An 18,485-nucleotide genomic window follows, 5' to 3' on the forward strand; every position below is an offset into this window, starting at 1 on the left:
CTGTAGGTGACTGAGAGCATGTTCCAATATTGTCAATGGTTGTTACTAAGACTGGGTATCTGTACCACACTGTAGGCGACTGAGAGCATGTTTCAATGTTGTCAATGGTTGTTACTAAGACTGGGTACCTGTACCACACTGTAGGTGACTTAGAGCATGTTCCAATATTGTCAATGGTTGTTACTAATACTGGGTATCTGTACCACACTGTAGGTGACTGAGAGCATGTTCCATGTCAATGGTTGTTACTAAGACTGGGTATCTGTACCACACTGTAGGTGACTGAGAGCATGTTCCATGTCAATGGTTGTTACTAAGACTGGGTACCTGTACCACACTGTAGGTGACTTAGAGCATGTTCCAATATTGTCAATGGTTGTTACTAATACTGGGTATCTGTACCACACTGTAGGTGACTGAGAGCATGTTCCATGTCAATGGTTGTTACTAAGACTGGGTATCTGTACCACACTGTAGGTGACTGAGAGCATGTTCCATGTCAATGGTTGTTACTAAGACTGGGTACCTGTACCACACTGTAGGTGACTGAGAGCATGTTCCATGTCAATGGTTGTTACTAAGACTGGGTACCTGTACCACACTGTAGGTGACTGAGAGCATGTTCCATGTGTTGTCAATGGTTGTTACTAAGACTGGGTATCTGTACCACACTGTGGGTGACTGAGAGCATGCTCTATATGTTGTCAATGGTTGTTACCAAGACTGGGTACCTGTATCACACTGTAGGTGACTGAGAGCATGTTCCATGTCAATGGTTGTTACTAAGACTGGGTACCTGTACCACACTTTAGATGACGGAGAGCATGTTCCATGTCAATGGTTGTTACTAAGACTGGGTACCTGTATCACACTTTAGATGACGGAGACCATGTTCCATGTCAATGGTTGTTACTAAGACTGGGTACCTGTACCACACTGTAGGTGACTGAGAGCATGTTCCATGTCAATGGTTGTTACTAAGACTGGGTACCTGTACCACACTGTAGGTGACTGAGAGCATGTTCCATGTCAATGGTTGTTACTAAGACTGGGTACCTGTACCACACTGTAGGTGACTGAGAGCATGTTCCATGTCAATGGTTGTTACTAAGACTGGGTACCTGTACCACACTTTAGATGACGGAGAGCATGTTCCATGTCAATGGTTGTTACTAAGACTGGGTACCTGTACCACACTGTAGGTGACTGAGACCATGTTCCATGTCAATGGTTGTTACTAAGACTGGGTACCTGTACCACACTGTAGGTGACTGAGAGCATGTTCCATGTCAATGGTTGTTACTAAGACTGGGTACCTGTACCACACTGTAGGTGACTGAGACCATGTTCCAATATTGTCAATGGTTGTTACTAAGACTGGGTATCTGTAGCACACTGTAGGTGACTGAGAGCATGTTCCAATATTGTCAATGGTTGTTACTAAGACTGGGTATCTGTACCACACTGTAGGCGACTGAGAGCATGTTTCAATGTTGTCAATGGTTGTTACTAAGACTGGGTATTTGTACCACACTGTAGGTGACTGAGAGCATGTTTCAATGTTGTCAATGGTTGTTACTAAGACTGGGTACCTGTACCACACTGTAGGTGACTTAGAGCATGTTCCAATATTGTCAATGGTTGTTACTAATACTGGGTATCTGTACCACACTGTAGGTGACTGAGAGCATGTTCCATGTCAATGGTTGTTACTAAGACTGGGTATCTGTACCACACTGTAGGTGACTGAGAGCATGTTCCATGTCAATGGTTGTTACTAAGACTGGGTACCTGTACCACACTGTAGGTGACTGAGAGCATGTTCCATGTCAATGGTTGTTACTAAGACTGGGTACCTGTACCACACTGTAGGTGACTGAGAGCATGTTCCATGTCAATGGTTGTTACTAAGACTGGGTACCTGTACCACACTGTAGGTGACTGAGAGCATGTTCCATGTGTTGTCAATGGTTGTTACTAAGACTGGGTATCTGTACCACACTGTGGGTGACTGAGAGCATGCTCTATATGTTGTCAATGGTTGTTACCAAGACTGGGTACCTGTATCACACTGTAGGTGACTGAGAGCATGTTCCATGTCAATGGTTGTTACTAAGACTGGGTACCTGTACCACACTGTAGGTGACGGAGAGCATGTTCCATGTCAATGGTTGTTACTAAGACTGGGTACCTGTACCACACTGTAGGTGACTGAGAGTATGTTCTATGTCAATGGTTGTTACTTAGACTGGGTACCTGTACCACACTGTAGGTGACCGAGAGCATGTTCCAATGTTGTCAATGGTTGTTACTAAGACTGGGTACCTGTACCACACTGTAGGTGACTGAGAGCATGTTCCAATGTTGTCAATGGTTGTTACTAAGCCTGGGTATCTGTACCACACTGTAGGTGACTGAGAGCATGTTCCATGTCAATGGTTGTTACTAAGACTGGGTACCTGTACCACACTGTAGGTGACTGAGAGCATGTTCCATGTCAATGGTTGTTACTAAGACTGGGTACCTGTACCACACTGTAGGTGACGGAGAGCATGTTCCATGTCAATGGTTGTTACTAAGACTGGGTACCTGTACCACACTGTAGGTGACTGAGAGCATGTTCCATGTCAATGGTTGTTACTAAGACTGGGTACATGTACGACACTGTAGGTGACTGAGAGCATGTTCCAATGTTGTCAATGGTTGTTACTAAGACTGGGTACCTGTACCACACTGTAGGTGACTGAGAGCATGTTCCATGTGTTGTCAATGGTTGTTACTAAGACTGGGTACCTGTAGCACACTGTAGGTGACTGAGAGCATGTTCCAATGTTGTCAATGGTTGTACTGGGTATCTGTACCACACTGTGGGTGACTGAGACCATGTTCCATGTCAATGGTTGTTACTAAGACTGGGTATCTGTACCACACTGTGGGTGACTGAGACCATGTTCCATGTCAATGGTTGTTACTAAGACTGGGTATCTGTACCACACTGTGGGTGACTGAGACCATGTTACATGTCAATGGTTGTTACTAAGACTAGGTATCTGTACCACACTGTGGGTGACTGAGACCATGTTCCATGTCAATGGTTGTTACTAAGACTGGGTACCTGTACCACACTGTGGGTGACTGAGACCATGTTCCATGTCAATGGTTGTTACTAAGACTGGGTACCTGTACCACACTGTAGGTGACTGAGACCATGTTCCATGTCAATGGTTGTTACTAAGACTGGGTACCTGTACCACACTGTAGGTGACTGAGAGCATGTTCCATGTCAATGGTTGTTACTAAGACTGGGTACCTGTACCACACTGTAGGTGACTGAGACCATGTTCCATGTCAATGGTTGTTACTAAGACTGGGTACCTGTACCACACTGTAGGTGACTGAGACCATGTTCCATGTCAATGGTTGTTACTAAGACTGGGTACCTGTACCACACTGTAGGTGACTGAGGGCATGTTCCATGTCAATGGTTGTTACTAAGACTGGGTACCTGTACCACACTGTAGGTGACTGAGAGCATGTTCCATGTCAATGGTTGTTACTAAGACTTGGTACCTGTAGCACACTGTAGGTGACTGAGACCATGTTCCATGTCAATGGTTGTTACTAAGACTGGGTATCTGTACCACACTGTGGGTGACTGAGACCATGTTTCATGTCAATGGTTGTTACTAAGACTGGGTATCTGTACCACACTGTGGGTGACTGAGACCATGTTCCATGTCAATGGTTGTTACTAAGACTGGGTACCTGTACCACACTGTGGGTGACTGAGACCATGTTCCATGTCAATGGTTGTTACTAAGACTGGGTATCTGTACCACACTGTGGGTGACTGAGACCATGTTCCATGTCAATGGTTGTTACTAAGACTGGGTACCTGTACCACACTGTAGGTGACTGAGACCATGTTCCATGTCAATGGTTGTTACTAAGACTGGGTACCTGTACCACACTGTAGGTGACTGAGACCATGTTCCATGTCAATGGTTGTTACTAAGACTGGGTACCTGTACCACACTGTAGGTGACTGAGACCATGTTCCATGTCAATGGTTGTTACTAAGACTGGGTACCTGTACCACACTGTAGGTGACTGAGGGCATGTTCCATGTCAATGGTTGTTACTAAGACTGGGTACCTGTACCACACTGTAGGTGACTGAGACCATGTTCCATGTCAATGGTTGTTACTAAGACTGGGTACCTGTACCACACTGTAGGTGACTGAGGGCATGTTCCATGTCAATGGTTGTTACTAAGACTGGGTACCTGTACCACACTGTAGGTGACTGAGAGCATGTTCCATGTCAATGGTTGTTACTAAGACTGGGTACCTGTACCACACTGTAGGTGACTGAGACCATGTTCCATGTCAATGGTTGTTACTAAGACTGGGTACCTGTACCACACTGTAGGTGACTGAGACCATGTTCCATGTCAATGGTTGTTACTAAGACTGGGTACCTGTACCACACTGTAGGTGACTGAGACCATGTTCCATGTCAATGGTTGTTACTAAGACTGGGTACCTGTACCATACTGTAGGTGACTGAGACCATGTTCCATGTCAATGGTTGTTACTAAGACTGGGTACCTGTACCACACTGTAGGTGACTGAGACCATGTTCCATGTCAATGGTTGTTACTAAGACTGGGTACCTGTACCACACTGTAGGTGACTGAGACCATGTTCCATGTGTTGTCAATGCTTCTTATAAAGGCGTCGTTCATGCACCACGTGGATGACTATGAGCACGTTTCATACATTTTCGCTATTTTTAACAAAATTATTGGAAAATGACAATTTACATCCGTAGTCATGGTAACGCCTATATAAACGTTCATAATTACTGAGTAATACGCTGTTTTCTTGCCAAATTCTGTTATATCTTCATAATATATATATATATATGTACTTTCATCCAAATATGCCGGATTGTCAGTATGGCAAGACGCCGTGTTTATGCACTATGTCACCTCAGATCTGCACATTAAAGACGCATGGTTTTAATCCAGTTTAGTGTATCCGTGTTCAAGTTCATTTATTACTTTGAGCTATACCGCTCATCAGTTGTAATGCAATAAGTGATGTGTGCAATCTTGCTTGACTGTGAAAAACATGGCTGACCTTCCTCTCGAATCAATCATCTCTACACTTTAATGTCACGGACCTTCACCGATTAAGGACTTATTCAATTGAATTTGGCAAAAATCTATTAAAAGGATTTTTTGTTAAAAACCGATAAACAAAACTGTTATGTTTTGTGTGTGGTAAATCGATATGATGTGTTAGTGATAAACCTGTGTGTATATAATGGATTATTGTGTGTTGTGTGGTATATCGATATGATATGTTAGTGATAAACCTGTGTGTATATAATGGATTATTGTGTGTTGTGTGGTATATCGATATGATATGTTAGTGATAAATCTGTGTGTATATAATGGATTATTGTGTGTTAGTGTGGTATATCGATATATGTTAGTGATAAAACTGTATGTATAATGGATTATTGTGTGTTGTGTGGTATATCGATATGATGTGTTAGTGATAAAACTGTGTGTACATAATGGATTATTGTGTGTTGTGTGGTATATCGATATGATGTGTTAGTGATAAACCTGTGTGTACATAATGGATTATTGTGTGTTAGTGTGGTATATCGATATGATATGTTAGTGATAAAACTGTATGTATAATGGATTATTGTGTGTTGTGTGGTATATCGATATATGTTAGTGATAAAACTGTGTGTACATAATGGATTATTGTGTGTTGTGTGGTATATCGATATGCTATGTTAGTGATAAACCTGTGTGTACATAATGGATTATTGTGTGTTGTGTGGTATATCGATATGATATGTTAGTGATAAAACCGTGTGTATAATGGATTATTGTGTGTTGTGTGGTATATCGATATGATATGTTAGTGATAAAACTGTGTGTACATAATGGATTATTGTGTGTTAGTGTGGTATATCGATATGATATGTTAGTGATAAAACTGTATGTATAATGGATTATTGTGTGTTAGTGTGGTATATCGATATGATATGTTAGTGATAAAACTGTGTGTATATAATGGATTATTGTGTGTTAGTGTGGTATATCGATATATGTTAGTGATAAAACTGTGTGTACATAATGGATTATTGTGTGTTAGTGTGGTATATCGATATATGTTAGTGATAAACTGTATGTATAATGGATTATTGTGTGTTGTGTGGTATATCGATATGATATGTTAGTGATAAAACTGTATGTATAATGGATTATTGTGTGTTGTGTGGTATATCGATATATGTTAGTGATAAAACTGTATATATAATGGATTATTGTGTGTTGTGTGGTATATCGATATGATATGTTAGTGATAAACCTGTGTGTATATAATGGATTATTGTGTGTTAGTGTGGTTTATCGATATGATATGTTAGTGATAAACCTGTATGTATATAATGGATTATTGTGTGTTGTGTGGTATATCGATATGATATGTTAGTGATAAACCTGTGTGTACATAATGGATTATTGTGTGTTGTGTGGTATATCGATATGCTATGTTAGTGATAAAACTGTGTGTATATAATGGATTATTGTGTGTTGTGTGGTATATCGATATGATATGTTAGTGATCAACCTGTGTGTATATAATGGATTATTGTGTGTTGTGTGGTATATCGATATGATATGTTAGTGATAAATCTGTGTGTATATAATGGATTATTGTGTGTTAGTGTGGTATATCGATATATGTTAGTGATAAAACTGTATGTATAATGGATTATTGTGTGTTGTGTGGTATATCGATATGATGTGTTAGTGATAAAACTGTGTGTACATAATGGATTATTGTGTGTTGTGTGGTATATCGATATATGTTAGTGATAAACCTGTGTGTACATAATGGATTATTGTGTGTTGTGTGGTATATCGATATGATGTGTTAGTGATAAACCTGTGTGTACATAATGGATTATTGTGTGTTAGTGTGGTATATCGATATGATATGTTAGTGATAAAACTGTATGTATAATGGATTATTGTGTGTTGTGTGGTATATCGATATATGTTAGTGATAAAACTGTGTGTACATAATGGATTATTGTGTGTTGTGTGGTATATCGATATGCTATGTTAGTGATAAACCTGTGTGTACATAATGGATTATTGTGTGTTGTGTGGTATATCGATATGATATGTTAGTGATAAAACCGTGTATATAATGGATTATTGTGTGTTGTGTGGTATATCGATATGATATGTTAGTGATAAATCTGTGTGTATATAATGGATTATTGTGTGTTAGTGTGGTATATCGATATATGTTAGTGATAAAACTGTATGTATAATGGATTATTGTGTGTTGTGTGGTATATCGATATGATGTGTTAGTGATAAAACTGTGTGTACATAATGGATTATTGTGTGTTGTGTGGTATATCGATATATGTTAGTGATAAACCTGTGTGTACATAATGGATTATTGTGTGTTGTGTGGTATATCGATATGATGTGTTAGTGATAAACCTGTGTGTACATAATGGATTATTGTGTGTTAGTGTGGTATATCGATATGATATGTTAGTGATAAAACTGTATGTATAATGGATTATTGTGTGTTGTGTGGTATATCGATATATGTTAGTGATAAAACTGTGTGTACATAATGGATTATTGTGTGTTGTGTGGTATATCGATATGCTATGTTAGTGATAAACCTGTGTGTACATAATGGATTATTGTGTGTTGTGTGGTATATCGATATGATATGTTAGTGATAAAACTGTGTGTATAATGGATTATTGTGTGTTGTGAGGTATATCGATATGATATGTTAGTGATAAAACTGTATGTATAATGGATTATTGTGTGTTAGTGTGGTATATCGATATGATATGTTAGTGATAAAACTGTGTGTATATAATGGATTATTGTGTGTTAGTGTGGTATATCGATATATGTTAGTGATAAAACTGTGTGTACATAATGGATTATTGTGTGTTAGTGTGGTATATCGATATATGTTAGTGATAAACTGTATGTATAATGGATTATTGTGTGTTGTGTGGTATATCGATATGATATGTTAGTGATAAAACTGTATGTATAATGGATTATTGTGTGTTGTGTGGTATATCGATATATGTTAGTGATAAAACTGTATATATAATGGATTATTGTGTGTTGTGTGGTATATCGATATGATATGTTAGTGATAAACCTGTGTGTATATAATGGATTATTGTGTGTTAGTGTGGTTTATCGATATGATATGTTAGTGATAAACCTGTATGTATATAATGGATTATTGTGTGTTGTGTGGTATATCGATATGATATGTTAGTGATAAACCTGTGTGTACATAATGGATTATTGTGTGTTGTGTGGTATATCGATATATGTTAGTGATAAACCTGTGTGTATATAATGGATTATTGTGTTAGTGTGGTATATCGATATGATATGTTAGTGATAAACCTGTGTGTATATAATGGATTATTGTGTGTTGTGTGGTATATCGATATGATATTTAGTGATAAACCTGTGTGTATATAATGGATTATTGTGTGTTGTGTGGTATATCGATATGATATGTTAGTGATAAACCTGTGTGTACATAATGGATTATTGTGTGTTGTGAGGTATATCGATATATGTTAGTAATAAACCTGTGTGTATATAATGGATTATTGTGTTAGTGTGGTATATCGATATGATATGTTAGTGATAAACCTGTGTGTATATAATGGATTATTGCGTGTTAGTGTGGTATATCGATATGCTATGTTAGTGATAAACCTGTGTGTACAAAATGGATTATTGTGTGTTGTGTGGTATATCGATATATGTTATTGATAAAACTGTATATATAATGGATTATTGTGTGTTGTGTGGTATATCGATATGATATGTTAGTGATAAACCTGTGTGTATATAATGGATTATTGTGTGTTAGTGTGGTTTATCGATATGATATGTTAGTGATAAACCTGTATGTATATAATGGATTATTGTGTGTTGTGTGGTATATCGATATGATATGTTAGTGATAAACCTGTGTGTACATAATGGATTATTGTGTGTTGTGTGGTATATCGATATATGTTAGTGATAAACCTGTGTGTATATAATGGATTATTGTGTTAGTGTGGTATATCGATATGATATGTTAGTGATAAACCTGTGTGTATATAATGGATTATTGTGTGTTGTGTGGTATATCGATATGATATTTAGTGATAAACCTGTGTGTATATAATGGATTATTGTGTGTTGTGTGGTATATCGATATGATATGTTAGTGATAAACCTGTGTGTACATAATGGATTATTGTGTGTTGTGAGGTATATCGATATATGTTAGTAATAAACCTGTGTGTATATAATGGATTATTGTGTTAGTGTGGTATATCGATATGATATGTTAGTGATAAACCTGTGTGTATATAATGGATTATTGCGTGTTAGTGTGGTATATCGATATGCTATGTTAGTGATAAACCTGTGTGTACAAAATGGATTATTGTGTGTTGTGTGGTATATCGATATATGTTAGTGATAAAACTGTATGTATATAATGGATTATTGTGTGTTGTGTGGTATATCGATATATGTTAGTGATAAAACTGTGTGTACATAATGGATTATTGTGTGTTGTGTGGTATATCGATATGCTATGTTAGTGATAAAACTGTGTGTATATAATGGATTATTGTGTGTTGTGAGGTATATCGATATGATATGTTAGTGATAAAACTGTGTGTATATAATGGATTATTGTGTGTTAGTGTGGTATATCGATATGATATGTTGGTGATAAAACTGTGTGTATATAATGGATCATTGTGTGTTAGTGTGGTATATCGATATGCTATGTTAGTGATAAAACTGTGTGTATAATGGATTATTGTGTTGTGTGGTATATCGATATATGTTAGTGATAAACCTGTGTGTATAATGGATTATTGTGTGTTGTGTGGTATATCGATATATGTTAGTGATAAACCTGTGTGTACATAATGGATTATTGTGTGTTAGTGTGGTATATCGATATGCTATGTTAGTGATAAACCTGTGTGTATAATGGATTATTGTGTGTAGTGTGGTATATCGATATGATATGTTAGTGATAAAACTGTGTGTATATAATGGATCATTGTGTGTTAGTGTGGTATATCGATAAATGTTTGCCATGTTTTTTTGTGTATTGTTCCTTAATTGTTTCGTGTGATTGCGTTCCTGGAGCGAGAGGTATATGATACACGAGAGGTTCAGTCTCATTCATCATAGCCATCTCATTACCGAGGGTACCACAGCGAAACACACACCAGATCTGCTCCATGAGTCAGTAGTTGTGGAGTGACATGTAAGCGAACATGTTCTGTAGTGAACAGTCTAATTAAAGCCTTATCCTAATGACTCTTTTGAGCTTAGTAGCATGTTTCCTATTCGTACGCTCGTCTGTGTGAAATTCTTGTTCACCAAAATAATTATGTCACAGCCAACTTTGTAAAATAAAACGAGTTAAATTGATGCACATCATATTGCATTCATACTGCCATGGATGTTATTCAATCTGGTAGAGTTCGTGAAACAATGGGTTCTTTTTTTTCGAATAAACGCGGAAAATTATCCAGCGTGCTGGATGCTGACTTCATATGTAATTACGAAACATCTATGCAGTGGCCCTGTATTGAAATATGAACCGCTACTCCTGAAAATAGCTCAGTCCGTAAAGGCTCTCTTAGCGACACTACTCGGCTTCCGTATATTCGTCTCTGCCCATTACATTAATATCGGTACGTTACGTAAATGAGCGTAACTGCTTTATGACCGTGCGTCTTACACTGTAACCATGTAATGACGTCACATTAGTGTTTTATGTGTCAGTCGGGTCAGACACAATGGTAGATATGGTGTCCTTATTTTTTACAGCCGGAAGTATAAACTCCTACAAATAAATATATGTAATAGATAGACAGTGTGGTAAATTAATTCTGTTTGGTAAGACCTATTCTTAATAAGAGTTTCTAGATGTCATAAGTTAACTAAGACACGTGTCCATAAGATATGACGTCAGACAACCTCAGGCAAGCTTTAATGAAACATACGCTACGAGAACTATGAATCTATATAGTATATGTTGGATGTCGACATGAAAAAATTGTCCAGAATTTGTGTAATTTTCTCAGCAGGCGACCGTATCTTAACAATTTATTGTCAATTCGTTAGAAATAATCCTTTACTTCATTTAGGGTTGAACGGAGATTAAAAAAAAGTACCAATAATAACGGAAATCGTAAGTCTATTAACGTTCGTACCGGCACATGAATTTAAAACGAAAAATCTTTGCTCAATAATTAATAACATCATGATGGTGAACTATTTACATTTAAGCGTCTCTATTATAGTCTAAAAGGTGTTGCTTATGAAACTGTTGTCAAACGAGAATTTGTGTCAAAACTGCAATATTTCTGCAAAGATGAAGAAAAATAATCACTCATATACCTTCCCTTGATTTGTGCCATCTGAACTAAATGATTAGCGGAATTCAATACAATAAATATAACACATTGTTGTGATTTACTAATAAATCAGTGGTTTTATGCTATTTCTCGGGTAAAAATGTGATCTATAGAGACCCTCCTTCCCCCCGTTGAATTCCATAGTTTCATACTAGAGGGCGAGGTAGTAGCAGAACTCAAGGCGGCAGTAGATATTATATGATTTTCTTTGGTTGTTCTTATAGTCCGTACCTTTTTGTTTCTGCGTGGTGGCAGCATAATTCAATTTTAAAGTCTGATACGTTATTTTATTTATCACTTATCTACGCCATAATAACTCATAGGCTAGGAGATCAAAGGCAAAACATACGACATGGGCGTGTTCAGTAAATTATCGGGAGGCACGCAGCCATATTGTTCTTCAAACTTCAATCTCCGGTGACGTTTGTGAGGATAAATTGCACCTCACTGTCAACTCACAAGTCATGTCTGTGTTTTTTACACCGACAGATGATCGAAGAGATGTTCCAGGACTTATCAGGAACTCACGTGAACGGAAGAAAATAGAAACAATGTTATACGCAGTTTATCTATATATAAGATGATTTATGACACAACGCTTAAAATTCTACTGCGTCGGAAACCATTTTCCTTTAAAATGTTATCATATATGTTGCATTGTGTGCCCAGCGGTATATCACATGTTTGGCAGCAGAATCGCGTGCTCTTGGGAGTGGGGAGGGGGATACAAGTGGCCAGTTAATCTGTCAGCGATCGCTATCCTGCCAAGATGCAGTTGGCGAAAGGATATATCCCCTTTTTGACCCATAAATCGTATCACTATTGAAGTTCGGATTTTCTGTAGCAGAAATATAAACGTACAAAGCGCTGTATGTGTTGAGTGGCCCCGGTGAGCGATATCAGGTAGAGATGTGGTGCGAGAGAGTAAAGAACTAGTCTAGTTAGGTTGGTAGGATACGTAATACGCCGGAAGTGATAACGCATCTACACAAAACATACCAAGATAATACGCACGCCAGCCATGTTAGCCGGTAAATAAAGCATGTGTAATGATTAAGATTACCAGATAATCTGATATGTTCAGCCGACAAATGATTCCATCCCTTACCAGATCATCGATACAAGATTTCGTTCGTGGTGTCAATAAAATTAGCCGAAATATTGGTTTACTGCGCCATAAGTGTTGAAATATTTCCTTCTAGGTATCTAAAAAACTCCTGTAGATGACATTTAAATTTATTCATTTTATTATTTTATGTAGCATGTATTCCAAAACGTAAATCAATTCATATTTCATGATAGAGGAATACTTACTTTTAAACGGTATGATTCTAGATAGCATACATGGACAAGGACTTTAACGGGGAAGTGCTCACCTGATAGATTTGTCTTATCCAGTCTATACAATGACAATAAAAGGTTACAAGGTCAAGGCCATAACAAGTGGTCAATGCTAAGGTTAAAGCCCATATTTTACTGACAGTACTTTTATATATCAATAGGCTAGAGCCAGACACTATCCATTATCATAGCATCGAACATTCCATCATCACCAGTCCAAAACAAGAGTTTAAACACAATGTCTGATAGTGCTGAACTAGGTATAAACCTAAAGAGTTGCCGGTGTAGCAGAGATGTCTCCGTCCCTATTTCAATGTATTTGGCATGCAGTGTCCCCGTCAAATGTGTAGTTACCATCTGGATTTATATGAATTCCATGTCGGTAGTGCATGAGAAAATTGCAGTCGTATATAAGAGGTTTCCTGCTCTGCTCGAGATTTCCCTGGTTAAGGAACTTCCTGTGTTAACACTAAACTACCATACATTTATACGTAAAAACGCTGTCATATCAACGTCAAGAGCAAACGGATGTGAAGATTGCAAGTGATACATTCCTTCGTGCATGTACTTGATAATGCACGTTGATATATACAATACAACATCTGCTAGGACATAAATACCCACGGGCCACACAATCGTCCCTCTATTACGGATATAGAAAACACAGACGTCAATGTTGGCGATGGAAGATATGACAGGCCTGGATATAACCAACAAAAAAATAATGACAAACAGAATAAATAGATACACGTGTCAGTGGGAGACGTAAGACAGGGCGAACGTTTGATAGAACAAGGGATGATAGTAAGGACAGACAAGTAAAGACGAGTAGGACGGACATTGAGGGCAAACGGGAGAGAAGCTGATGGAAGGCAAGACGAAAATAGAGACAAAGGCCGGACATCGGTGGGGTAAAAGACGGACATGAAAGGTTGACAGGACAGACATAGATAGGGACGTTGCTAGGTGACATACGGATATTTGTTGTTGACGGATATTGTGAGAATAAGGACATTTATTGTGGACATGAAGGACTTTGATTGGTAGAACGTAAATAAATGCTACACGAGACAGACATTGATGGTGGACACGACGGACATCAATGGTAGACAGGACATACATCAATGGTAGACAGGACGGATATTGATGATAACCAGGACATACATCAATGGTAAACAGGACGGACATTGGTGATAATCAGGACAGACATCAATGGTAGACAGGACGGGCATTGATGATAATCAGGACATACATCAATTGTAGACAGGACGGACATCAATGGTAAACAGGACGGACATCAATGGTAGACAGGGCGGACATTGGTGATAATCAGGACGGACATCAAGGGGTAGACAGGACGGACATTGATGATAATCAGGACGGAAATCAATGGTAGACAGGGCGGACATTTGTGATAATCAGGACGGACATCAATGGTAGACAGGGCGGACATTGGTGATAATCAGGACGGACATTGGTGATAATCAGGACGGACATTGGTGATAATCAGGACGGACATCAATTGTAGACAGGGCGGACATCAATGGTAGACAGGGCGGACATCAATGGTAGACGGGGCGGACATCAATGGTAGACAGAACGGACATTGGTGATAATCAGGACAGACATCAATGGTAGACAGGACGGACATCAATGGTAGACAGGGCGGACATCAATGGTAGACAGAACGGACATTGGTGATAATCAGGACAGACATCAATGGTAGACAGGACGGACATCAAGGGGTAGACAGGACGGACATTGATGATAATCAGGACGGAAATCAATGGTAGACAGGGCGGACATTGGTGATAATCAGGACGGACATCAATGGTAGACAGGGCGGACATTGGTGATAATCAGGACGGACATTGGTGATAATCATGACGGACATTGGTGATAATCAGGACGGACATCAATTGTAGACAGGACGGACATCAATGGTAGACAGGGCGGACATCAATGGTAGACAGGGCGGACATCAATGGTAGACAGAACGGACATTGGTGATAATCAGGACAGACATCAATGGTAGACAGGACGGACATCAATGGTAGACAGGGCGGACATCAATGGTAGACAGGACGGACATTGGTGATAGCAATGGCGGACATCAATTGTAGACAGGACGGGCAATGTATGTGGAGAGTACTGATATTGATGGTGAACGAAACGGACATGACCAGAAGACAAATGTAAGGAACGGTAGACAGGAATTACAGAAAGTTAAAAAAAAAAAACATAGAGAGAGAGTACGATGTAGACCTCAATGGTAGACTGACAATATAATGTAATACTTTTACTTGGGACAAAACTCAGTTCATGATTTATGTGAGTTGCAGGACTACTATCTATCTACTAGACAAATCTCGTACCATAAGAACATGTGTACACACCTGATATCCCAATACATACCGGTCACAACCCTATTTCACAGTCACATCTAGATTCTCTTTCGGAAGCCAAAAGACACAAACAGATACAAAAACCCAGCCAATCAGCGGACATCAGATGGTTAACAATATTGGCGAGGAAATTCGGATGGTCAGTTGGGTGCAACAACATTATAGAGGAAAAATGCCAAATTCTCAACAACAACTACAAAAACTATTCATACAGGATATTATGTTGTTTGTTCGTCCGTTCGTAGGTCTTACTGTATGTTTGCAACAATGCAAGCAATCTATATAGAAATGAAACAAGAAGGTAAATGACCCTATTCGAGCACACGACAAAAAGACAAGGCAGAAGAAATGTTGGCTGAACGGATGAATATTATTTGTACAAGGGTGATCAATTATTCATAGAGATGTGGCCGATACCGTATCAATCTAACAAATAAAAATGACGTTGATTTCTATTGATCTTCAAGTCCTTGACGTCCTGACCACAAAGTGACACATAATTGTATCAAGGTCATATAGTACTGAACATTGAAATGACACATACTTGTGTCAAGGTCATGCCGATAAAACAACTGCAATGACAATTTTGTCAAGGAAATAATGCTATAATCAGAGAAATTACACTCAAAGTGTTAAGATACTAAATTATTGACAGCAATGACAAACATCGATGTCAAGGTCGAACGAATTCACCATAGCAATGTCACACATCGGTGTCAAGGTCGAATGAATTTACCGTAGGAATGACACGACAATAATGGTCAATGCAATCGTGAATGTACCGTAAAATAACACGACAATTCTTGTCAATACCATCTCGGTGTGTCCCGTAAAATGATACGACAATTAAGGGTCAATGCCATCGCGGTGTGTCCCGTAAAATAACACACACTACGAAATGACATATTGTAACGCCAATTCATATGACATAATGCAATGTACCCATACTAATTTCACTCTACCGACACTAAGCTCAGTGATACTAATTTCACTCTACCGACACTAAGCTCAGCGATACTAATGTCACTCTACCGACACTAAGCTCAGCGATACTAATTTCACTCTACCGACACTAAGCTCAGCGATACTAATTTCACTCTACCGACACTAAGCTCAGCGATACTAATGTCACTCTACCGACACTAAGCTCAGCGATACTAATTTCACTCTACCGACACTAAGCTCAGCGATACTAATTTCACTCTACCGACACTAAGCTCAGACAACCAACTTTATCCACCCTGTGCAAAACGAATTCCCTTGTAAATGTTCACGTCCGGCGTTACATTTTAATGTCAGTCTTTGTTTGTGTCGGTATACAGTGAGAACGCCGGCTAGTATTGAAGACATACTTACCTTTTGAAACCCATCTATGATGTTATTGATAGCTGCACATGCTGCCGACACAATGGCCATAAGGAATAAGCACAATGAGACGAGTTTCCGTAAATCCATGGTGTCATTCGAATTATGTCGCCATGTTTGCGAAACAGTTGTCCCTGGACGGCATTAGTATGAGGCAAGAATATGTTAAACAAGATCACAACATCATACAAAGAAAGACATTTTGACACTGATATTATCCAATAATTAATCTCCAAACGAGGAAATCCATCACCCCGACATACGGAGCACCTCTCCTATGGTTCGTCGCATTCAAAATTACACTATGGGCCAGAAGTACAAGTCTGAAGTAGTTAACGTAACACGCAATGTTCAAGAGCAGAAATAGGAAGTTTGAAACTGGAGACCTCCTCTCACAGCACCGGGATTCATGGCCATGTTCTCACGTACTAAGCGCTGACAAACCGTAACTCGCTGGTCGCCGCCGGAAATTATGGGTTTTCCTTGTAAGTGTGAATGCATACATAGCCACGATAGCACATCTCTTTGGCGCGACTCTCCACAGCCACTCTCAAGCGTGTATTCTTAACTAACACTTTATTTATCAATGCAAATTAAACTAATTTCTATTGTCGTATATGTGTCTCGCTGTTAAGGATGCTATGTTGATCTGTCCCCGTAGGATTCACCACGCCTTCATCCACCCATTGTCGCTGTAACTCGTAAGCTAGATACTCTATAATCTTCACTGTCTGTAGAGCTTAGCGTCCGGGGATAATTGACATTTTCTGGCAAACACTTAATTATCAAAGTCTCGTCTTTTAGCACCCTAATCTTGGTTGATATACATGTATATAAATTATGTATTTGGTTGAAAAAAAAACTATCTATTCTATGTTGGTGAAGTTTTCTTCAATGAATTACTGAAGAAATTACACCAAGCTGTGGTACCGATATAGACAGGGATGATAAGCGGAAGGATCTGAGATACAGCTCGATGGTAACGTGTTTGATATTTTGAGGTAACACGGCAAGCTCGCCACTGGTACGGACGGTCCGTACTGTTTGATGGCGCACTGCTCCATGCATACATCTGTCGAGCACCGTCCCCTCCAAATGTCTGGTCGATGTGCGGTGCTGCAATGTAGTCCCACAGCAGACACTCAGGATTGCAGAGTTTTGTTTTCTTGAGATTTTACGCTGATTGTGCGAGTGAAGTTTGGCAAACGGCTATAATATTGTCAATCATATTTTTTTCAGCAGCCAAATACAAACTCTACCTGACATGTGATAGACAAAAAGGTACCGAAAATTGGATTCGAGACAACTCCATCAAGGGTTTCACGAAACATAAAAAGATTCTATAATATAGATTTCGTTTAAAAGCTGACAAACTTGTTGCCTAAATCTTTCCAAACAAATGACGAATCTTTGGACAGGTTCCAAAATGCAGGGTAGATACTTAAAGTGATATGAAGATATGGTATCTAGTCCATCGGTTTGTTCGGACATCTGCAAGTAGGAAATACATGGCCCGCCCGTAGAGCCATGGTCAGTCTACATGGTCAGATGTCGGCGCCGTACGTCTATCACTGACCGGTCGGTTGGTCTGATTGCGAGTTAAGGCTGATTATTATTGAATTGTTGATTGATACACTACTCGTATATGATAGAGCACGTGCAATGTTAACGATGAGGTTTCCGACACACTCACATCAACGCTATCAACAAAGTAACAGGACATTAGACCAATGAATGTTCCAATATAGGGGAAAGGATTCGATACTGTCCCTCGTTAACTATACATCCGGTACCTGATAACAAGAGAGTAGGTCGAACTCATGATAA

General features: G+C 38.8%; 1 protein-coding gene across 1 annotated transcript in view; it reads right to left on the bottom strand.

Moving 5' to 3' along the window:
* The window catches only part of LOC117331774 (inter-alpha-trypsin inhibitor heavy chain H3-like), a 36,242-nt gene extending 18,795 nt beyond the window's left edge, over nucleotides 1-17,447 (bottom strand). Inside the window, exon 1 of the mRNA XM_033890652.1 lies at nucleotides 16,650-17,447. Coding sequence (XP_033746543.1) covers nucleotides 16,650-16,748 — 99 coding nt within the window. The 5' untranslated portion in view covers nucleotides 16,749-17,447. The remainder of the gene's footprint in view (nucleotides 1-16,649) is intronic.
* Between the last annotated feature and the right edge of the window lie 1,038 nt (nucleotides 17,448-18,485).

This window comes from Pecten maximus, chromosome 7, assembly GCF_902652985.1.
Source record: "Pecten maximus chromosome 7, xPecMax1.1, whole genome shotgun sequence".
NCBI classification, from domain to species: Eukaryota; Metazoa; Mollusca; class Bivalvia; order Pectinida; family Pectinidae; genus Pecten; species Pecten maximus.